The sequence below is a fragment of the Cydia fagiglandana genome, chromosome 23 (assembly GCF_963556715.1).
Source record: "Cydia fagiglandana chromosome 23, ilCydFagi1.1, whole genome shotgun sequence".
NCBI lineage: Eukaryota > Metazoa > Arthropoda > Insecta > Lepidoptera > Tortricidae > Cydia > Cydia fagiglandana.
Genome location: NC_085954.1, coordinates 1,147,968 through 1,172,322, shown reverse-complemented (window position 1 = coordinate 1,172,322; position 24,355 = coordinate 1,147,968). Strand labels below are relative to the sequence as shown.

The window sequence follows — 24,355 nt, the reverse complement described above, 5'->3', positions numbered from 1 at the left end:
AAAGTGGCAATACCGTAGTGTCATCCCTTTCAAATCAATATATAGAAAACGAGACGACACTACAGTATTGCCACTTTTTAATTTCTACTCTTTTTTGTCAGACTATACGTCATGCGCATGTCATGCGCATAAACGGCATAAAGAATGATTGCATTACGAAACGTCAAATCGCGACTTGTTTTGCCAACTAGACATAGTCCTGTCACAGTTGCAAAATAATGCAATTTTCATACTGTTTACTCAGATTTAATCATTACAACTTCACTTAAAACCGTTCTCAGTGATATGTGACGTCGGTAACAGAAACTAAATATGTCGTGGCTCAATTTAAACCAGAGTTTGAACAGTTTGAAAGGGCAGATTACGAACTTTGCTTCCGAGGTGTTATCTGAAGTGCCTGGACAGGATACTGAGGATAATGCAGCTGCGACGGAGACTTCTGTAAAGGAGCTTGAGGAGAAATGCCACAGCCAGGAGCTCGAGGTAAGTTTCCAATGTATAACTATACATAATATAGATGTCCTTGACAGATGGTGGTTAGGTTATGTTTAGTTTTTGTTATATTTCAGGCAATATCTCTTGATTAGATTGAAGGTCATGCAATAATTATGTTTTTATCCTTCTTATAACTGTTTTAAAAACCATGTGCATATAGAAAATGCGTATATTAGTGGTTTAAATTGGTTATATTAGATTGTTTGTGCGAACATATTTAGGTCTGTGAGAGATGTAATATATTGTTTATTATTTACATTAACACCTTTAGTGAGTTGTTCAAATTGCTTCATTGTGTATGGTGGAGATATGGACTGTAACATCACATACATTTCAAATGGAATAAACTATTTTTATCAGCAATTTTATAGTTAAGAGAAGTAAAGTAGACTTCATGGTATTTAAGCAGCTTTATATAAAAAACACAAAGTTAATATGAGTCGCTTAACTTCAAACTCGGGTAAATCAATCTGTCAGATTATGCAATTTCAGTATTAAGAAACAGCAACAGGGTAGATATTTGCTGAGAGGTTCGACTGGATTTACCTGAGTTTGAAGCTAAGCGACACATATGATTTAAAAATCAGGGTTAGCAAAAGTATCTACCATAGGAACTACTAACCTAACTTCCCCATTGGTGGCTTACTAAGAAATAGGACCCAGGCTATAGTTCGTTTTTATTAGGGTTCCGTACCCAAAGGGTAAAACGGGACCCTATTACTAAGACTTTGCTGTCCGTCCGTCCGTCTGTCACCAGGCTGTATCTCATGAACCGTGATAGTTAGACAGTAGAAATTTTCACAGATGATGTATTTCTGTTGCCGCTATAACAACAAATACTAAAAACAGAAAAAATAAACATTTAAATGGGGCTCCCATACAACAAACGTTATTTTTGACCAAAGTTAAGCAACGTCGGGAGTGGTCAGTACTTGGATGGGTGACCGTTTTTTTTTGCTTTTTTTTTCTTTTTTTTTTTTGCATTATGGTACGGAACCCTTCGTGCGCGAGTCCGACTCGCACTTGCCCGGTTTTTAGCATTAGAAAAAAGGTAAACAATCTTGATGTCTTTTTATTGAAAAATAATTTTTAATATAAGTTACGCCAATATGTAACAATTATGAATCATATGCGATTATTTACATTCTTTTGCTTTCATAAGTAATTGTTACTGATTTTTTAAACCAGGCTGTAACTTATAAACCCTGATAGCTAGACAGTTAAAATTTCCCCAGATGATGTATTTCTGTTGCCGCTTTAACAAAAAATACTAAAATATTTGTTTTGAACACATATTAACTCACACCACGACCAGTGAAACCTGTGTCGAAACATCGGTAAATCAAGGTAATTGAATAAAATTCGCGTTAGACCCGTCTATAAATGTGAGTTAAAAAATACTAAAAATAAAATAAATAAGCGGGGCTCCCATACAACAAACGTGATTTTTTTTGCCGTTTTTTGCGTAATGGTACGGAACCCTTCGTGTGCGAGTCCGACACGCACCTGGCCGGTTTTAAATATATAGATATCATAAACCAGTTATCAACATAATTTAATTTCTGAAAAGCAGTGCATAACGTATAGTATAATGAATAAAATTTAATAATTTTTTCTTTTTTTTTTCCTCTACTTAAATCTGCAATCGGCTGTTCTAGCCATAATCAGATGGTTTGTTTCTTATTTTTTTTTAGGTTGTTATTTAGGGTGGTGTTCCACTGAGCACCATCACCAGTTTACGTGGGGGCTTATTGTCTCTGGTCTAGCCCTAGGATGTGCCATCTTTTTAGCCTCGGTGTGTAGTCTTGTTCGTTTAACAGGTTTCTGGCTAATTCGTTGCAGTGGTTTTGAAGTCTTTCCTTGTACTTTTTGCAGTATTCGTTTACCTCTTGTTTTATTGTTGGTATTTCTGTGTATTCATGTATTTCACTATTTCTGACCAGTAATGGTGCACACGTGATCCTTCTTAGGGTTTTGTTCTGGAATCTTTGAAGTATTTCTAAGTTTGAGTTGCTGGCTGATCCCCATAGCTGTATTCCATAAGTCCATATCGGTTTTATTATACATTTGTATATGAGTAGTTTGTTGTTAAGTGTTAGAGTTGATTGTCTTCCAATTAGCCAGTATAAGTTCCTGCATTTGATATCTGCTTCTTTTCTTTTCATTTTGATGTGGTTGGCCCAGGTAAGTCTTCTGTCGAGGTGGAGTCCTAGATATTTGACGCAGCTTTGGCTAGGAAGGGGTTCGCCTCGCATAGTCACTGGTGGGCAGTCTCCCTTGCGTAGTGTGAAGGTTATTTGGACAGATTTTGTTACACTGGGTTTGAGCCTCCAGATCTCGAGCCAGTGTTCAATATCTTTCAAATGTGTTTGTAGTTTTTGTGATGCGATTTCAGGTTTTTTGTCACTTGCAAGACAAGCTGTGTCATCCGCATATGTTGCTGTGATCACTTCATCGGAGACCGGCAGGTCAGCAGTGTGGATTGAATATAATACTGGGCCGAGGACAGATCCTTGTGGGACTGATGCTTTAATGTCATACAGGTTTGATGTCTCTTCGCCAAATTTGACTTGGAATTTTCTTTCTAGTAGGTATGACTTAAGGACCATGTAGTATGAGTTGGGCAGCCTTGTTTTTAACTTGTATAACAGTCCTTCATGCCATACTTTATCGAAGGCTTGCTGGATATCAAGTCAATTTAATAAAAATAAATAAATAAATATTTGGGGACAATCTTACACGATCAACCTAGCTCCAAACTAAGCAAAGCTTGTACTATGGGTACTAGGCGATGATATACAAATTTTAATAAATATACGGATAAATACGTACTTATACGAGTATACATAGAAAACAGCCATGACTCAGGAACAAATATCTGTGTTCATCACACAAATAAATGCCCTTACCAGGATTCGAACCCGGGACCATCGGCTTCATAGGCAGGGTCACTACCCACTAGGCCAGACCGGTCGTCAAATTAAACAATACATGCCAATTCTCTCTAGCCATGGTAACCTTATCTGTATGTATAAAAAAATCCAATAATTCACAATCAACCTCACCCCATTATAAACTAAGAGCTAGCCATAGAAAAATACCTACAGTTTTGAGAACAACAAACCCATTATTTACTTTTCACCACACCAGCTCGGAAAGGCTTATGTTGCACTTCAAAAACGGATAGCAAAGTTGCACCTTGCTATCAGTAATTCACTTGTGAGGCAAAGTTGATTACATTGCAACTTTTGAGTGGTTTTCTTATGTTTGCTGGTAGAATTGACTTTTAAATGATTATTTTGGATGATAAATATTTAATAACATTCATTTGAATTTGATTTGGTTTGATTTTGTTTGATATTTTACATTTAATATTTGCTTCGGATTGATGTGGTGAAAAATTTTATGTTTCACTCTGGGGCAAATTTTGTTTAACCCTCGTAACGCTCAAGATTTCCGTGAAAATACGATGGAAAATATTTATGCATACATTAGGGCTTCCAATACCGGGATCCCGAGATCCCGTTTGTTTAAACGCATTTTTCAATACCGGTATTTTTTAATGCAATACCGGGATCCCGGTGTTTTCAAAAACAAGGAAAATGTGACGATTATACCGTTTATAATCCAATAAAATGATTAAATTTGGCTGTATCAAGAACATTACAAGCCCATTTAATTAAAGAAGATCATTTAATTGAAACAAGATCTGTGCATATGCGTTAGATAAATATTTGGTAATGAATTCTGATGCTTAGGATATGATATTAATATAATTAGTTCTGTTCATACATCTGTATCAATAATACCATCAGGAAACAAATGTAGCTTTCCATCAGAGAAGTCCTTATGCACATCATCATCTCAGCCATAAGACGTCCACTGCTGAAGATAGGCCTCCCCCTTGGACCTCCATACGTGCCGGTTGGAAGCGACCCGCATCCAGCGTCTTCCGGCGAGCTTAACAAGGTCGTCTGTCCATCTTGTGGGTGGACGTCCTACGCTGCGCTTGCTAGTCCGTGGTCTCCACTCGAGCACTTTTCGACCCCATCGGCCATCTTCTCTGCGTGCAATGTGGCCTGCCCATTGCCACTTCAGCTTGCTAATCCGGTGGGCTATGTCGGTGACTTTAGTTCGTTTACGGATTTCCTCATTTATGCACATAGAGCGACTTAATCAATTATAATAGTCTTAATTCTGAGTAGTCTTAAAACTCACAGTCTTTAACCAACTCTAGATACTTACAATTGTATGCCTCTTTCCGTGTGTTTACGCCAAGTGCAAGCACCTTTCACATGTGCCGTGTGCAATAATCGTAGGCCAATTTCCTAGAGGCTCAAGCGTAACTTAAATGGTATGTCACTACATTCATTATGGTAAAACTTCATATCGATGGATTCTATTTCCGGACCAGGACGATTCGGAGCGTTGTAGCGAACGCACGTAGGTTGCATTCCTGCCGGGTTTGAAGCTAGACTTGGCCGCAGCCATTGACCACGCCGCGTGTGTTTTCAGTATAGTTATTTTCTAAGAATAGTAGTTGTCGTGTCACGATTGTCACGCATCAGGCGTCAGTGTACGAACGAATAAGTGTAGATTAACGTAAAATATACGTGCATGTGAAACATTGAGTTTCTTTTCATCGCCACACCTACCCGAACCACCCAGGCCGGAGCGGCCAGGGTCCTCAGCGGCATCACAGCAGGCTTTGGAAGGCCTAGCTCCTACCGGACCACGCGAGGCGTCACACCGGAGCGGTGGAGGCGCTCCTCACCAGCAACGAGCACCAAAGGAAAGAGAAGTATCGGAACGCGACCACGGGAGTCCGGGCTAACCGCCTTGTGACGTAGACATTTTTGGTGGCCCATGAGAGGGGAGGAATTGCAGCACGATATTATTGAAAGCCATCGTCATCAACGCGAGCACCGCAGCGGTACATCGCATTGGTAGCGTAATCATCGCTTCAAGTACTCATCGTGTCAGCATTATTCATTTTTGCCGTTAAATTCAGTGGAAACGGAGCCCGGTGCGGTTGGGCATAGTGCGAAAAAATCAAATCAAATCGTAATAAAAGGGAAGGCGTCGGCCGCCATTTTCTTGCGTAGGCAACGGACGGGGACCGTACAGTGCGGAGTGCGGCCATCTTTAGCATAAGGACATTTCCGGTTCGCGGCAAACGTCAGTTTGGGACATTTAGGTTAGAATTATCTGTCAACGTCAAGTGTCGCCAATAGATTAATTAGGTTATCGTCAATATAAAATCCAACTTTAAGGTAAAGCCAAAGCCACCTAACTTGTAAACTGTTAGTCGAATAGTGTCACAAATTAGTGTCTTTCATTAATCGTAAAGTAAATTCACGTCATGTCGTTAAAGTCAATCAAGGTGCAGCTGCGCACCAAGTACCAAATGTTGACCGACTATGCTGGCACGGTCACATCACGACCTGACAGCATGGCCGCGTCGGTGGCGAAGCGGCACTTTGATCTTATTTATACTGAGTACGTCAAGGCCCACGAGTCACTGCTGGCCTACGAAGGTGAGCTCGAGGAGGAGGAACGACTTCAATACCAGGAGTGCTTCAGCGAGGTTAACCGGCTGCTGATCCAGCTAGACGAGGCGTCGGCTGGAGAGGCTGGCCAGTCACACACACCCCGTGGACAGGCAGGTAAAGTCAAATTGCCCTCTGTGCAGCTGCCCACCTTCAGTGGCAACCTGCCAGAGTGGCTCTCCTTCTATGATCTCTTTATGTCGTTAGTCAATAGTAGGGACATCTCCGACGCGGAGAAACATTACTATCTTCGGTCGTCGTTGCAAGGGGAGGCGCTGTCCATTATACAGCACCTTCCGATGGACGGACCCAACTACGCGGTAGCTTTACAGTTATTGCGGGCTCGGTATCAGAATAACAGGCTGCTGTTGGATACATTCATTAGCCGAATCATGAACCTGCCTTCAGTGGCGCACTGGAGTGCAGGGTCACGCTCAGCTTTCTATGACCCGCTCCGGGAGTCAGTCCAGGCGCTTGAGAAGCTCAAGCAGCCAATCACGGAGTGGTCATACTTATTGGTTTTTATAATTTTGCAGAAACTACCGAACAGAATCAAGACCTTATACGAGGAGAGGTACGGTGGCAATCCGGAGGTGTTGCCCACTCTCACGCAGCTACTGGCGCTGTTGGAGGAGCAGTGCCGGGTTCAGCAAGCGGTCTCGCCAGCAGCGGTGGAGCAACCAACTGCGCAGCGTGGTTCCGCACCTGCACGAGGAAGAGCGGGGCCGTCGGGTCAAGCTACCAGGAAACCGGGACCGCCAGCGAGGGTCTTCGCCATCGAACAAGAGACCAATCAGGTGAATTCACCCCCTGTTCTTTGCTCATACTGCTCGAGTGACCAGCACAGCTTGTACAAATGCCCGAAGTTCCTTAACCTGGCGATTTCGGAGCGGAAGACCTGGGCTAGGAAGTCAGGCGCATGCTTCAGATGCCTGCGCAGTCACTATGCACGCGAGTGCATGCAGCGCAACTGGTGCGCACAGTGTGAGTCGTCCGCACACAACTCACTGCTGTGCGATGGTGGTGCAGCGGGGAGAGCCCCACCCATGGCAGTTGAAGCAGCTGTCCATCGGGTAAGGGTCATGCCGCTTGCCACGCCAAGCACGTCGAGAGCAGTCACGCTGCCGGAGCGGTGGCCGTCTCCCCAGCGACGGACTACATCTCCGCCGAGGGCTGCGAAGCCGCAGTCTCCCAAGCCGTCAGTACCAGACCAACCCCAAAGGAGGGAGACAGGGTCACCTCATAGTGCGCTTCAGCCGGCTCAGCTGATTCCCACCGGTCATATACCGAGGGCTAAGGTAGGCGCGCGTGTTCAAGCGGCGCAGCAGTCATTCCACTCATTGCGCTTCGGGACTCGGAGCAGTCCTGAGCCTGAACAATGAGATCAGGCCACTGTTGGTGCACCGGAGGAAAGACTACGAATGGCGCCAATTCGTGTCTCTCCTACAGCTGTGATCATGGTCAGATCAGGCAATGGGTCTTATGTTAAAGCTAGGGCTTTGCTTGACTCGGGAGCGGGGTGCTCCGTAGTGAAGAAATCATTTGTAGAAAGATTCAAAGTACACCAACAGTTTACTGGGAATAATATTTTTGGAGTAGGTGACATAAAGGTAAATGTGCCAGGCACGATTGCTAAGCTTGTATTCAAACCACGCGGGAAAACAGTGCCTATCATCAGTGTAGTAGCTACAGTCATGTACAGGGTTACGGGAAACATACCTTATTATGATACTGAGATCAGGACTCATTTGGATTCATCAAAACTTGAATTAGCTGACCCTGCCTTGGATAAATCGCAGGATGTGGACATCATTCTAGGAACGGATGTGCTCAATTATATATACACTGGTTCAAAGATACTCACTAACATTCCAGGTGTTGAGGCGTACGGCACCTGCTTCGGTCACGTGCTGATGGGGGCAACTTGGAATTACCCATCATCATTAACAACACCGACCGCCGGGACATCAGTAGAGGACTACGGCATCCATGCTACTCGGCTCGAGGACGTCCTAGAAAGGTTTTGGAGAGTGGAGCAGCCCCCCGAGGAGCGGCCGCAACACCCAGAACACCTCGAATGTGAAAGGTTGTATACCTCCACTACTCAACGTTTAGATAATGGCCAATTCATGGTGCGGTTGCCGCTGCGGGCAGACCGACCCAAGCTGGGCGAGTCTAGGGCTCTAGCCATGCGTAGACTGATTTCGTTGGAGGCCAGGCTGGCCAAAAATCCAGTATTTGCTGAAAAATATAAGGAATTCATGAGGGACTATGAGGCACTTGGTCATATGTCCAAATCAGACTTTAATTTCGAGAGCGAACACTATGTAATACCCCACCACGGAATTTTCAAAAAGGGATCCGAAAAGATCCGCGTCGTATATAACGCTGCAGCTAACTCAAGCACCGGAGTATCGCTCAATCAATGCCTTCACTCAGGCAAACCGCTTCAAAATGATATCACTCAAATATTGTTAAATTTCAGACGTCATCAAGTTGTCTTCACGACCGACATCAGAATGATGTTCCGGCAAACGTGGATACACCCCAGCGATAGGCGCTATCAGCTGATTCTGTGGCGCGAGGATCCGTCGCAGGATGTACAGGTATATGAGTTAAATACCAATACATACGGACTACGCTCCAGTCCTTTCATCGCGATAAGGACCTTACTTCGATTAGCTGATGACTGGGAAGCCCAGCATCCAGACTCACCGGCTGCTCATATCATGCGCAGAGATGTATATGTTGACGACATCCTCACTGGGGCTGATTCACTCACCGAGGCCCAAGAACTCAAATCAGAACTCATAGAACTCATGCGGAGCGCTGGATATGAGTTACGCAAATGGTCGTCTAACCGCAGAGAATTATTACAGGATCTTCCGCAGGAGCATTGTGAGATGCCTCGTCAGTTTGACACTGACGACAAGAGTTTCATAAAGGTATTAGGGATACAGTGGAACCCCATGTCAGATTCCATGTCGTATCAACTCAACATACCGTTGGGCCAACCAACGACGAAACGTAGCATATTGAGTACCATAGCTAGACTGTATGACCCGTGTGGCTATTGCGCACCAATCATATTTAGATTCAAACTGTTTTTACAATCACTGTTCACAGATGGATTACAGTGGGATGAGCCACTGTCCCATACTCAAGACCTTCAATGGAATGAACTCATTCAAGATCTACATCACTTGAGTCAGCTACAGATTCCGCGGTGCGTCACTCTGCCCGGTGCGGTGTCACACTCCCTCCACGGCTTTGGAGATGCGTCGGAGCTCGGCTACGGAGCCTGCGTGTACCTCCGGACTGAGGACGCGTCAGGGAATGTACTAGTACGGTTAGTGATAGCTAAGACTCGCGTAGCGTCAAGGAGAGTCAAACAAACCATTCCGAAGAGCGAGTTAAATGCAGCTCACCTGGTTTATAAGTTATTAAACCACGTCGCAGCGGCATACGAGGAATCAGTTCAGATTGACAGCATAAATGCTTGGTCAGATTCCAGAATTGTGCTATGTTGGTTGAACACAAAGCCTCATGTGCTACAGACTTTTGAAGGTAACCGTGTTCAAGATATTCAACAGTCAACCCGACCTATGACATGGAGGTATGTCAGATCGGAGTCGAACCCTGCCGATGTCGCATCGCGGGGGGCTACGGCGAAGGACCTCATCGGGTTTCATCTTTGGTGGAACCCAGAATGGTTAATGACGAATGAGTCACAGTGGCCGACGATGCCGGTCACCATGTCACCAGATTTACCCGGATTCAAACAGTTACATCACATTACGCCGGCCGAGAAGTCATGGGAGGAGTTTCTGTTATCACGAGTCAGTTCGTTCAACAAGCTTATCAATGTGACGTCATACGTATTGCGATTTTGTAAGAACGTTCGTTTGCCGAAAGCGCAACGGAACGTTCGCCCTACGCTAACGATCGACGAAAATCGTGAGGCAATGAACCACTGGATTAAGTACGTTCAACTGGATGCTTACAGAGATGAAATCGTGTTATTGAAAGGAGGCAAGATTGTTTGCAAGTCACTTCAAAAACTCAGCGTTTTCGTAGATGAGAATCACTTCATTCGCGTCGGAGGGCGACTGCGGCATTCATGCTTACGTTACGATGCTAAGCACCCATACCTTCTACCTAAAGACCATAAATGGACTCAAATGTTGATGCAGCATTATCACCGTACCTATTGTCACGCTTCAACGAGCGCACTCATCAATATACTCCGGCAACGTTACTGGATCCCGTCGGCGCGACGTGTGGTATCCCGCGTAATCAATAGCTGTATGTCGTGTTTCAGATTCAACGCTTCAACGCAGGCCCCGTTTATGGCAGATTTGCCAGCGGACCGAGTCACGGCGGCTCGTGCCTTTTCAGGAGTAGCAACCGATTTTGCCGGTCCCTACTGGGTCAAAAGTAGTCACCTCAGAAATGCTAAATCACTCAAAGCTTATCTGTGTGTTTTCGTATGTTTAGGAACGAAAGCCGTACATCTTGAACTCGTCTCGTCGCTGAGCACCGAGGCCTTCATTGCGGCGTTCACACGGTTTGTCAGTCGACGAGGGCTGCCCGCCTTAGTCAGGAGCGATCAAGGTACAAATTTCAAAGGTGCTAGCTCATACCTCAAGGAGGTTAGTCAGTTCTTACTTGACAACGAAATTGTCCTCCAGGAGGAATTTCGTCGCCAAGGTGTCCGCTGGGAGTTCAATCCTCCTGGTGCCCCTCACATGTCAGGCTTGGTAGAAGCCGCAGTCAAGAGTAGTAAGAACCTACTCAAGCGTGAGTTAGGGGACCGCATACTGACCTTCGAGGGTCTTTCAACCGTATTTACCAAAGTAGAATCGGTGCTTAACTCACGGCCTCTGGTTCCTTTATCCGAGGACCCATGTGACTTGGAAGTACTCACTCCGGGCCACTTTCTTATAGGGCAACCATTGCTATCGGTACCTGAGTACCCGTGGAAAGACACTAATGTAGCATGTTTATCACATTTCCAGTCTTTACAAAAGATTTCACAAAACTTTTGGGCTAAATGGCATATTACTTACCTTAATAATTTGCAAACCAGACTCAAATGGTACAATCATGTTCCTAACATGGCTTTAAATGATTTAGTATTAATCAAGGATGAAACTGCACCCCCTCTCCACTGGCGTAGAGGTAGAGTGATTCAATTATTTAAAGGTGCAGATGATATTGTACGATCAGTTAAATTAAAAACTCAGGGCGGCGACTTAATCCGGCCCGTTGTCAAATTGTGTAAATTACCAGTAGAGTGTACTTAACTGTATTAATTTATAAGTTATGTTTTGGTATTGTCACATGTTAACAACTTATGGTACCTACTGTTTAAATTGAATTTATTTATATCAAGATGACTCACTGATTTCTAATTGCAACTGTACTAGGTACTGTTTCTTTATAAGTATTTAGTTGGTTACTTGTTCTTTCATGTCACCACTTTGCTGTGGTCAATGTTTGATAGTGCTGTAAGTTAGACTAGCTAATCCATTGTGCTTCAAGGTATCAGCTCAACTCTGGCCTCCCCCCCGCAGGAATGTTTACGCCAAGTGCAAGCACCTTTCACATGTGCCGTGTGCAATAATCGTAGGCCAATTTCCTAGAGGCTCAAGCGTAACTTAAATGGTATGTCACTACATTCATTATGGTAAAACTTCATATCGATGGATTCTATTTCCGGACCAGGACGATTCGGAGCGTTGTAGCGAACGCACGTAGGTTGCATTCCTGCCGGGTTTGAAGCTAGACTTGGCCGCAGCCATTGACCACGCCGCGTGTGTTTTCAGTATAGTTATTTTCTAAGAATAGTAGTTGTCGTGTCACGATTGTCACGCATCAGGCGTCAGTGTACGAACGAATAAGTGTAGATTAACGTAAAATATACGTGCATGTGAAACATTGAGTTTCTTTTCATCGCCACACCTACCCGAACCACCCAGGCCGGAGCGGCCAGGGTCCTCAGCGGCATCACAGCAGGCTTTGGAAGGCCTAGCTCCTACCGGACCACGCGAGGCGTCACACCGGAGCGGTGGAGGCGCTCCTCACCAGCAACGAGCACCAAAGGAAAGAGAAGTATCGGAACGCGACCACGGGAGTCCGGGCTAACCGCCTTGTGACGTAGACACCGTGGCTAGCTCTTTGCCTATAATAAAGCTCATGTCCGCCCTGGCACGTGTATATTAACTTATTAGGTCATTGACCTGATTATTACGCGTTTATCGCACTGATGCAGGTCCGCACGCCACTCCGGTGTGCGAGCGAGACAATATTATGCATAGGTATAGTGATTCAATGTGTAGACCTTAGAGCATAGAGCAACTACATAGACGATTACGCATTAATAGGCCGCGAACCATGTGCAAATTTTAAATAAGTACCTCGTAAAGTGGTTTAAGGCGATGTGTAATGAACCCTCGTGGACGTCAGCTGCCGCCCAAATACCTTTGCGTGCCTATTGAAACTTAGTCAGATGATATAACTACATATCAATATTTACAAAAATTACAATATCCATAGAGGGAAATGGTGACTACGTTTGTTTGACGAAGCTCCTCTATCATCTTCAAATGAATTTAACAGTAACTGCAGGCGTGGCTCACTCCGCGATTTCGTCGCTTTGCTACAGGTAGCTAAAAATACACCCGTTCGACCCCAATTTTGGGGTTCGCCATAAGCCGCGCGTGGCGCTGTCGCCACCTAGCGGCCATATCTGTGCTGATCGTGACAGACGCGTTTTGTTAATAGAGAGTGAGTCTTCTGTACCTGTACCTAGTACTATTATTTATTCTGTGGTAACTGTACCAACATGTCGCGCCCAACTGTACTTAGGTACTCACGTAGGGTAGATAAGCTATCTCTTATCTGACTGATAACTGGCAGCTTTCGAGCTTCATGCGGGTTGGGGACTTACCAATTGACAAACAGTACGAGTTAACAATGTTGCATCTGACTTTTTAAATAGAAACTTTTTTAACAGCCCATCAACGTGCACACTAGCGCCACTGCTAAATAATCGTGATTATTTAATTTAACGAAAGATATTTTAAAATGGGGCCGCTACGTACTGTATTTTGTATTTAAGTATCTTTTGAATATCTCAAACTAGTTTTTATGTTGCTGGATTCATCAATCTATGCGTCCAAACTTTGGACTCCAAAGTTAAAACGGCCTTTTTTATTTTGAGTTCAAAGATCGACGAATCCAGCAACATACGAGTAAGAACTAGTTCAAACTTTTTTACCTGAGGGCCATATTGCGCCTCTTTTTTTTTTTTTTTTTTTTTATTATGAATGGGCTTACTCATGGCCACAGACTAGCCGAGGCGTAGACGTGGCCTACGATGGAGCGAGCTCGCCCAGAAGGTGCCTGTTCACTCTTGATTTGAAGGTTGCCGGGTTATAAGAACACGGAAATATAGACGCCGGCAGGGAATTCCATTCCTTGGCAGTTCGCATAAGGAAAGTAGAAGCAAAGCGCTTCGTGCGAATTGGTGGAATATTTACCATGTAAGGATGGAAACCGGCCGTGCGTCTAAAAGTCCGATGGTAGAATGGGGACGGTGGTATAAGCTCGTGTAGCTCTTGGGCACACTCCCCGAAGTGCAGCCTGTAGAATACCGACAGGCTGGCGACTTTCCGCCGATGGGCCAAAGACTGAAGCTTAGCCGTTAGCTTCTTGTCGCCAATCATCCTCCTGGCTCTGCGCTCCACTGAGTCCAAAGCGGCGAGTTGGTATTTAGCTGAGCCATCCCACAGGTGGCTGCAATACTCCATACACGACCGGACTTGAGCTTTGTAAAGTGTTAGAAGCTGTCCAGGTGTGAAGTATCGCTTCACCTTATTTAGGACGCCCAGCTTTCTGGCCGCAGTTTGAGCTTTAGACTCAATGAAGCTGCCGAAGCTGAGGACTGAATTCAGCTCCATGCCGAGGAGTTCCAGACTGTCGGCAATAGGTACAGATGCACCCCGGAAAGAAGGAGTCAGGTCGAATGGACTCCGTTTTGCGGAAAATAGACACGTCTGCGTTTTGGAGGCATTGAACGTGACCAGATTGTCATCACCCCACTGGGAAACGAGACTAAGGGTCAAGTTCATTCGCTCAACCATGGCCTCTCTCTGTGAACGTATATCCTCCCTGCTGTCCCCTGCACTAGCCAAATATCTTTCAACAACCGTACTGTCATCTGCATAACCTACAATGCTGGGTTGCAGCATGTCGTTAATGTGGAGCAGGAAAAGGGTTGCGGAGAGAACAACTTGGCGCGGGCCACCGGCGGTGCCGAGGAGGGAGAGGGGGTGTATCTGGTTGCTGCTGTTAGGGCTGAATCCCTGGAGCCTGGGATTCCCTGGGCTCACGCGGGCCGGATTGGAACGCTGTCGGCGGGCCGGATGGGAACTAGAGATGCACCGGATATCCGGTTACTATCCGGTATCCGGCCTATCCGGCCATTATTTTACTATCCGGCCGGATACCGGATAGTGACCTGCTATCCAGCCGGATACCGGATAGTGACCTACTATCCGGCCGGATACCGAATAGTAACATTTTTTGATTTCGGAGTAAACAAATTGGATTTAAGAAGACACGGTCATAATCGTATACTTGTTTATTATTTTAAAACATTTTAATTATTCCACTGACTTGCACGCGCACTTATTTCGAACCTAGAAATGAGTTTACTAGGAAACGGGTCAAACCTGCAGAATGCGCACCTGAAAAACCGAAATGTAGGTATAGTTCCGCTGGCCGAATATTCGGCGTCCGGATACCGGATACCCGGCAGATGAACAGGCCGAATATCCGGTATCCGGCCAAACAACTATCCGTTGCATCTCTAATGGGAACGCTTCGCGGGCCGGATTTGGTCCGCGGGCCGGGGTTTGGAGAGCCCTGAACTAGTTTGATGTATTCAAAAGATACTTAAATACAAAATACAGTACGAAGCGGCCCGCTTTATTAAATATCTTTCGTTAAATTTAAATAATCACGATTATTTGGCAGTGGCGCTAGTGCGCACGTTGATGGGCTCTTAATTTAGTTAATTTACCCTATATAGGTACTTTGGAAAAGCCAAGATGAAGCTACATATGTGTGCATGTTTGTTATGATTTAAAATAGCGTAAAAGCTGCTGAGCCAATTTACTACATCGCTACATAAAACAAAGTTCCCGCCGCGTCTGTCTGTTTGTGTTTGAGTTTGTTCGCGATAAACTCAAAAAGTACTGAACGGATTTTCATGCAGTTTTCACCTATCAATAGAGTGATTCTTGAAGAAGGTTTAGGTGTATAATTTGTTAACCGGTGCGAAGCCAAAAGGTTTGTTTGGCGTGGTCAAAGGGTTTTGAGATTCCTGCTGGTTATAGAGCATAGCAAAGAGAATTTAGACTAGCTAGAGGCAAAAAGAATAGATAGTATAGAGGGGTCCTGTCATAGTAAATATTGTAGTCACTGTTAATGGGATTATTTTACTTCGATATTTAAAAATTATGTGGACTGTATTCAAACGAAATACGAGACGAGATACGAAACGATATACCGTGGAACTTAGGACAGGCTAGGTCAATTGGTAAAAGCACTCACCTTGCTGAGCTGTAGATGACGGTGCAGCTCTCGGTGGAGGCTGGCGCAGGCTTCTCAGACCTTCGGCTCGTCTAGACTTACCTCGAATCCGAGTTACCTGGACCAGCGTGGACACCGAAACGGAGCAGGAGCAGTGCTTCTTCAACTGATTAGCCTTCCACAATGAGTACACACAGTTTACAGACGAAATTGAATCTTTTAAATGAACCGAGACGATAATATTCAAAAATAATAATTAGCGCAGCGAGATGCGCCCGACATGTTACATTCGCGATACGAGAAGGGGGGAAGTATAGTTTTTTTTTTTTAAGTATGAACGTTAATGTTGCCAGGCGAAATTATTTTAAGACTACAATCCTTAACATTTTCCGCCCACCAAAATACAACGTATTTTCCACAAGTTTGTACTGTTATTGTCAACTAAGGATAAAATAGAATCGACATGGCTCAGGGTTTATTTTCCTATTACTATATATTTTTTACTTTAATCTAAATCTACGATAAAATTAATACTTATGACTATATGATAGTGAATTAACACTAGTTTTGCAAAGGTAAGGGACACAGTTTAACTATCGGACGTTTAAGTTCGCCCGATTCTGTGCGAACTGTGACAACACGACAAATCCCGTCACTTCCTGGATGGAGTTGTACCACCCGTATTGGAGGAGATGCCACTTTAGGCCGAGCGCGAAAACATTTCATACAAGATGAAATAACCGAATTTATAGCCCTTCTTGCCGATAGAACCCAGAATTCTTGGGCTAATAAATTTTGCAATGTTTGCAATCCAGGGTGCATAAACCGGTGATGGTAGTCCTCAATGATCAACTTAGTCAACCTATGATCACGAGGCAATAATAGTGGATGTTTCACATCGAACGACAGGTCTCCTTTAGAAAGGCGACCTTTAACATTCCACGCTCATCCACAAACGGCGCCAATTTCCGCATGGGCTTCGATAGAGAGTGGGTTGACTTATCTGTCAACAAGCACCGCAATTCTGGAGCGAAAGCTCGCTCCTGGACATGTTTCACGAGAAAGTGAAGAACTTTCGTAATTTCTTCAGACGACAGGTTCGGATCTGTGATTTTCGACGATGATTTTTGCAAGTTATGCATGAACCGAAAACAATAAGCGAAAATACGCAATATGCGTTGTAAAGACGAGGATCTGCTCATGATGTTGTCAATCAACGATATATTAGAGTCTGTGACCAAACTGTAGATTTTTTGCTCGTTCGAAGCAGCTTGATCTGAAAGGATCTCAGATTGTGGCCAAGATTCTTGAGGATTAGACAGCCAAGTAGGCCCCGCCCACCATAGCGTATTCTGGATTAAATCAGCAGGTAACAAACCGCGGGAGCCGCAATCTGCTGGATTATCCGAACCAGACACGTGGTGCCAATTTTCAGGGGGGACGTTCTCTTGTATGTGCGCAACCCTATGCGCCACAAAAGTTTTCCACTTTGATGGACACGAACTAATCCAAGTCAGCGCGACAGTAGAATCTGACCAAGCGTGGATATCATCAAAAGTGTGAAAATCTTTTAGAGCTTCTGTAAACGAGACAATCAAATCCGACAACAAGACAGCAGCTAACAGCTCACATCTCGGGAAAGAACATTTACGAAGTCGGGCCACCTTCGTTTTAGCGCAACAAAGACGCACGACAACGGATCCGTCATTTTGAACGACACGACAATAAATGACAGCACAGTAACCCTTCTCCGAGGCGTCACAGTACCCGTGAAGCTGTAACGATACGAAAGATACAACCATTCTACGGGGAATGGACAACGAGCTCATTTCCGCCAATTGCGATTTGAATTTACGCCATTCTTGAGCGATAGCGATAGGAACCTCGCTGTCCCAATCGACACCAGAAACCCATAGAAGTTGTATTAAATATTTTGCGAAAAATACGACAGGCGACAATAGACCCAGAGGATCAAAAATACGAGCGATGTCCGAGAGGATCGATCGCTTCGTACAACGACAATCATTCAAGGAGGTCTTGAATGTGAAAGTATCTTCCTTGGGAAGCCACGACAAACCGAGAATTTTTAACGATAAATCATGGACGTTTTCGAAATTGTGAAGTTGATCTGAGTACAGCTCTGAACCAGGCAAACTTCCTAGAAATTCAGGGCTGTTAGAGGTCCATTTGCGCAGATGAAGCTTAGCAGACGTTAATATTTCCACCAACTGTTGTCGTAACACTAACGCATCCTCGACAGAGTCTGCACCTGACACAACGTCGTCGACATACGCATCCCTAGCCAACACTGCAGCACCTTGAGGAGCACGAGACGAAAACTCCTTTGCTAATTTCGATATGCACCAGAGCGCCTGATATGGAGCACAGGACACACCATAGGTCACTGTGAGCAAACGATAATCTTTCACGGGATCATCAGGTGACGGGAACCACAAAATGCGCTGATAGTCGCAGTCCTGTAAATCGACAAGGAACTGCCGGTACATTTGTTTGATGTCACCGGTGAACACTACTGCATGCCATCGAAAACGAGCCAGCAAGTCAAATATGTTATTTTGCAATTTAGGGCCGGCAAGCAGTGTAACGTTCAAGGACTTCCCTGAAGAATCCTGGGCGCTAGCGTCAAAAACACAGCGAAGAGGAGTAGTGGAGGAGTCAGGGCGCAAAATTCCTTGGGGGGGGGGATGTAATAAAACTGACCTTTTTTTTATATATACTTGTGGGCAAATCAATAATATTGTAATATAGGTTACCTGTCTTTTCTGTCCTATCCTCACTTTCACTCAATGCGTCTGAAAACTGTTGTTCTTTCTCATTTCTTCTTGCATCACTATTGTGCGTTATATTTATATTTAAGTAATAATTCATCTTCTTCATGTAAAAAACTCGTAAAAACGAAAAGTCAAGCTTTATTTTATTCCATTGTCAGTCTTTTTTTTTGTTTTTTGTAATTGTAAACCTTAATCACCTATAGGTAGTATTCTTTGTTTTTTGTTGTAAGATTGTACTTTTCTTTTAATTCATCATGTAATCACGATTATTTTCTTTAGTGTTATGCACTGATACTAGTGTTTTAGTCGTTTTAGAAGATAATAATAAAATGAATGGACTTGTTATTGAACAGCACGTGTTGTACGACATGGCCTTATGTCATCTTGACATCTCACCGGCAGATGGCGCTGATTGCCCGTCCGCCCATCCACTCTCCGCCGCCAAGTCGCGTTCTGTTTTATGATGGGGCCGTGTCGTACAGCTGCGTTCGTGACCCACAAATGGTCTCACCGGAAGATCAGCGCTGACTTTTGGGTTAGCATTTTATGCTGAGGCGGGACCATTTCGTGGTAAACTATTTATTTATTTTATGTTTAACTTTCTTTGTTGTTATTTACTTGTGTATGTTATAGTTTATCACGAATAAATGAGAATGAGAATGAGACCTTCAGACGACAAGGGAGGATCAACTTCCACCATGTGACCACAACTAAGGTAGTCATCCATGAAATTGACATAAGCTGTCCGAAACTGAGGATTCAATTTGAATTTCCTCTCTAAATTTAAGAGACGCTTGAGAGCTATCTCACGAGAATTTGAAAACCTGGGTTTATCCTGAGGGTCGACATAAGTTAATGGTACGACCATCCTACCCTCGGGAGTGCGACAATATGAAGTTTCCATTTGGTTTTCACACGACATTTCTGATTTCGACAAAACGATATTTTTGGGAGGATCTACACTTTCCAGTTCCCAGAAGCGCTTGATATTATTGTCTAATGATAGACTCGACACGAGATAGCACCTCTGAGTATCACCTTCTGAACCTTTATGACAACGAGAACGAGAAGTGTTAACGTTTATAGGGCACTCACCCATCACCAACCAGCCGAAAACAGTGCGGACAGCTATGGGCTCATCTGCGTTGCCCTTGACAACGCCAGATTGTAGTGCAGCAGCGAAAAGGTTGACGTTAACCAACATGTCTATAGGTCCAGATTTGTGGAAAGACGGATCAGCAAGATCTAAATCCTTCAGATGCCTCCAAGAAGACACATTCAGTGGTTCTGGTGGCATATCATGGCAGATCTTGGGAAGCACGAACGCTTCAAACGAAAATTTGCATGAGGAGTCCCCATTCGAAGGAACTATCTCACAATCGACAATTCCAAAAGTGTCCGTCAATGACAGACCAACACCGTTCACCATTGGTGAATTATTTCTAATTGGTATTCCAAGTTTTTGAGCGCACTTCAATGTTACAAAGTTACAAGCCGAGGCATTGTCCATCAGCATTCGAATTGGTACAAAATTATTCAATTTATTTTTTATCATCACGATAGCTGTCGAGAATAAACTTGGTGCATTTGCATTATGCACAGCCAATGCCACTTGGGTCGGCGGAGCTGTTGGTTCCAACTCCTTATCCTTTTCGAAATGCAATAATGTGTGGTGTCTGCGCTTGCAGATGCCACAAGTCACCGATGATTTACAATTTTTAACCGAGTGTGATGGCCTACAACAAAGTATGCAAAGTCTCCTCTCCTTAACCTGAGCAAACCTTTCCAATGGCTGCAGTTCCAAAAATTTTGTACAGTTATCCAATTTGTGTCCCGGTGCGGAACACATAGCACAGTTGCTCACTGGCGGCACAAGGAGAGCAGGCTTAGCCTTATTCGACACTGGCTTACTATACATTGGTTTACTAGATAATGTTAACGACTTACCAACGCTGTTCTCTAATGCCTGGCTCCGCTTTTCAATAAACGAAATTAATTCCTCATAACTGGGAATTTCTGTGTTTGATTCAAGTTGCAACTCAAAAGCTTCCTTACTACTAACATCTAATTTTGACCAAAGTGCATGAAATAACATAAAGTTCCTGTCAGGCAATTGATACTTTGATAAAATTTCTAAGTTTTCCTTAAAGGTTCGACATACTCTAACTAATTCCGAAGCAGTCTTGGACTTCGCCGCCTCACAGTTTAATATTTTTTCATAAAATATACTGGCAATCACCCTTTTTTTCTCAAAATGTAATTTTAGTGTGTTATAGGCCATTAAATAATTTTCATCACATAATGGGTAATTTTTAATTAAGTCGAAAGCATGGCCGGTAACACTCGACAACAAATAGTGCAGTTTTTCTACTGCCGGGATATTTTTACTGTGAATCAGCGAGTCAAAGATCTGGATGAACGACACCCAATTCTCAATTTTCGAATCGAAAGGAACTATATTAATTTTAGGTAATTTAACACTCGAACTTGAACCGCAACTGTCACTTTTATTAACCACATCAGGTTTTGTTTCCGCTAAACGTATTTTTATGGATTTTACCATTTGTTCGAACTGTGATGATATTTCTAATTCACTTGACCTATCACCAGCTGGAATCGCCGAAAGCAATTCAATTTGAAAGGCATGAAATTCACTTTCAAGTTTAATTACATCTTGTAAACAATAACCTTGCAGATCGGAACTCTTTATATACTCCATCCGCACAAACGCATAATCCCGACCTACACGGCTCTTGTCGAAACTTTCGGACGAATCCCCATTAAGTGACATGTCTATTTTGTAAAAATATGTATATTGAACATAGATATAAACTATGGATGAGCGCATGCATACGAATTGCCTGTTGCGAGCTTCATGTCAGCAAAAAAGCGCCATCTGTTACACACTGCGTACAACTACGTGAGCTCGACTCTCGCGATAACTTTGTACGGGCGTACAAGGCTTGTTAAGTTTATTCGCGGTTTATGTATATCAGAGGAGCGTCGAATAAGTTTATGGTTAATCAAAACGATATTTATTGTATTAAAATGGGCGAACTTATCCTTCTAAGTTTCCGTTCTTCTACGTTATTTCGTGATGTCATTATCGTCTCAGGCGGCAATGCAATATTTTAAACATTCGCGCCGTGCGGTGTGCCGCCCTGTGTAAAGGCTCCTCTTCACGTTGGGCCAACGCCAACGCCAACGAGAGACGCATTTATGCGTTAGAAGGAGCAAGTGATATTGCTATCTCATTCTACCGCATGGCTGCGTCCCTCGTTGGCGTTGGCGTTGGCCCAACGTGAAGAGGAGCCTTAAGCCGGCTCTGTCAAGGTCGACAAGTTGGCCGAGCTACTAGCTACAGCAGTACAGTTCGATAAGTACCTCCCGAGCTTTCGCGGGTAAAATGCGGCGAACAACTATTTCTGTCAGTTTCTTGTTTGCAAAACAGGTAGAGTAAAAAAGAAGGAATCTATACAGCAATACAAACTAACTAACTATTTTGGCTCAGTGATCCAAAGAGAATCTTGGCCTCAGAAACGAGAGCGTGCCACCTGTCCACAAACATGATGCAAAAATATAAGTAGGTAATGGAAAGTAATAAATACAGCGATGTGAATTAATCGGTGTTTGAAAATGCGCGCTTTGTTCCTAGCGCTCACCTGTTAAATTTTTTTGAGTTTTACCTACAGTTAATTAAAAACTTATACCTGACAAGAATTAATATACTAGGTACCTAAGTCAACGAATAAAACAATAACAAATACTTGATCTTGTTATTTTGAATGTTTTTAATAATTATGTAAAAGAAACGGGAACAAACTCTGTAAGTCAGACAATAGGTACTTTAATTTCGGTAATTATATCCGGTAGGTAATCAACTAATCATATTTAAGTAAATTTACCTATACAAATCACGCATTATGCATTTCTACTTCATAATAACTTCCAAAGAGAAATGACGTCCTTACAAGGTTAATGCATTAGCGCTATGACGTACGAGCGAACATCAGTTGCGCGTGAGAATGAAATAAAATTATCGTTTAAAATTGGTTTTAAGCAATAAATAAACCTAATTGGAAATTACTTACCGATGATATGAGGTCCCATTTTTTTTCTTATACTTCCTATAATGGTTTTTGCACCCTTTTACAACGCAATAAGGCATTTTTGTGTTATGCTGCGTGACAACTTTCTACTGCGCAATTCGCCACACGACTGAGCGCCGGGGTGTGATAAATGCAAATATCACACCCATGTAGCGGCCCCCTTTTTAGTGCTCGTTAGCCGCGTCCTTACGAAGTAATATATATGTCCATGATATTGAATCACTAAAACAACAACAAAACTATTTGATTCGATAACAATGATAGGTTATGATTTTCAGTTTTCAATTGACAACTTGTCAAAAATGACAGCTAAAAGTTGCGTTCAGAAACGTAACTAATTCGACACACAAGTTTAGTCTATGAACTAAACGCTCGATAGTTTAACTAACGGAAAAACGCCCAAGCCAAGTGTTTCAATCTTACCCTCCAATGCTTTTATGATTTTACAATGAACAATTTATTGACGAAAATTGATATTTAAAGCGAAAATAACCACGGTCACCTTACAAGTTATCCGGATCGTGGGACCAAAAAATGTTAATGGGATTATTTTACTTCGATATTTAAAAATTATGTGGACTGTATTCAAACGAAATACGAGACGAGATACGAAACGATATACCGTGGAACTTAGGACAGGCTAGGTCAATTGGTAAAAGCACTCACCTTGCTGAGCTGTAGATGACGGTGCAGCTCTCGGTGGAGGCTGGCGCAGGCTTCTCAGACCTTCGGCTCGTCTAGACTTACCTCGAATCCGAGTTACCTGGACCAGCGTGGACACCGAAACGGAGCAGGAGCAGTGCTTCTTCAACTGATTAGCCTTCCACACACACACACACACACACACACACACACACAGTTTACAGACGAAATTGAATCTTTTAAATGAACCGAGACGATAATATTCAAAAATAATAATTAGCGCAGCGAGATGCGCCCGACATGTTACATTCGCGATACGAGAAGGGGGGAAGTATAGTTTTTTTTTTAAGTTTGAACGATAATGTTGCCAGGCGAAATTATTTTAAGACTACAATCCTTAACAGTCACTGTAAATTTACTGCCATCTATCGACACACGACTATAACTCAAAATAAACACGTATAAATTATCAAAAATATTAATATATATGGATAAATATATATGGATTTTGACCCATGTTCATTCACTGATATCTATGTGTTAAAATTATTAAATATGAAACGGTGTCGTCACGCCATCTAGCCGAGAATAGGCTAAAGGTGTGTGCGCCATCTATCCGAGTATGACTTTTTCTTGATTTCCGCACGTTTTTTTCTTAGACTTTATTCATCTTATACGAAGTTACATATGTCTTTGCTAGAGGAATATTGTCGAAGTAAATTATGTAGTCAGTATCAGTACATAGTAGGCCAAAGGTAGAGCGCCATCCCTCGACAAGATGGCACCATCGTGGAGTAGATGGCGATAATTTTTGACATTTAACAAATTTATCATATGTCAGTGAAAAAATAAGGATCAAAGTCAAATGGCATTCTTAAAGTGTTAATCATTTGTGTCCAAAGATGGCAGTAAATGTACTGTTTACATAATTTACTTTGACACTTGTCTAAATTCTCTCTCCTCTATACCCCGCCCTAATACAAAGTAAAAAAAAAATCTTGCGTCAAAACCTCTACGCACCATCCACCACTGACGTATTTCAGTTGCCCCACTTTGCAATTCAATACACCGATCGGCTGAGCTGAATCCATCAATGAAAACAGGAACTAACGTTTGGAAAATAACGTTTTGCAACTCTTTAAAATAATGTATGTCACCCGATTCTTCG

At 43.3% G+C, this 24,355-nt stretch overlaps 2 protein-coding genes across 2 annotated transcripts in view; both read left to right on the top strand.

The window, feature by feature from the left end:
- The first annotated feature begins 164 nt into the window (after positions 1–164).
- LOC134675841 (thyroid receptor-interacting protein 11) overlaps positions 165–24,355 on the top strand; it is a 113,217-nt gene continuing 89,026 nt past the window's right edge. Inside the window, exon 1 of the mRNA XM_063534141.1 lies at positions 165–483. Within this exon, the coding sequence (XP_063390211.1) occupies positions 313–483 (171 nt within the window). The 5' untranslated portion in view covers positions 165–312. The remainder of the gene's footprint in view (positions 484–24,355) is intronic.
- On the top strand, positions 7,466–9,273 carry LOC134675885 (uncharacterized). The gene is made up of 2 exons (XM_063534215.1): positions 7,466–8,650; positions 9,171–9,273. The coding sequence occupies exons 1-2, from the start codon at positions 7,466–7,468 to the stop codon at positions 9,249–9,251; spliced, it is 1,266 nt and encodes a 421-aa protein (XP_063390285.1). The 3' UTR covers positions 9,252–9,273.

Bases quoted from the DNA above. Each gene is read 5' to 3' on its own strand.
- LOC134675885 (XM_063534215.1), top strand. From the start codon at position 7,466: ATGGCGCCAATTCGTGTCTCTCCTACAGCTGTGATCATGGTCAGATCA. The intron at 8,651-9,170 runs GTATATGAGTTA...CACTGTTCACAG, and splicing joins ATCCGTCGCAGGATGTACAG to ATGGATTACAGTGGGATGAG.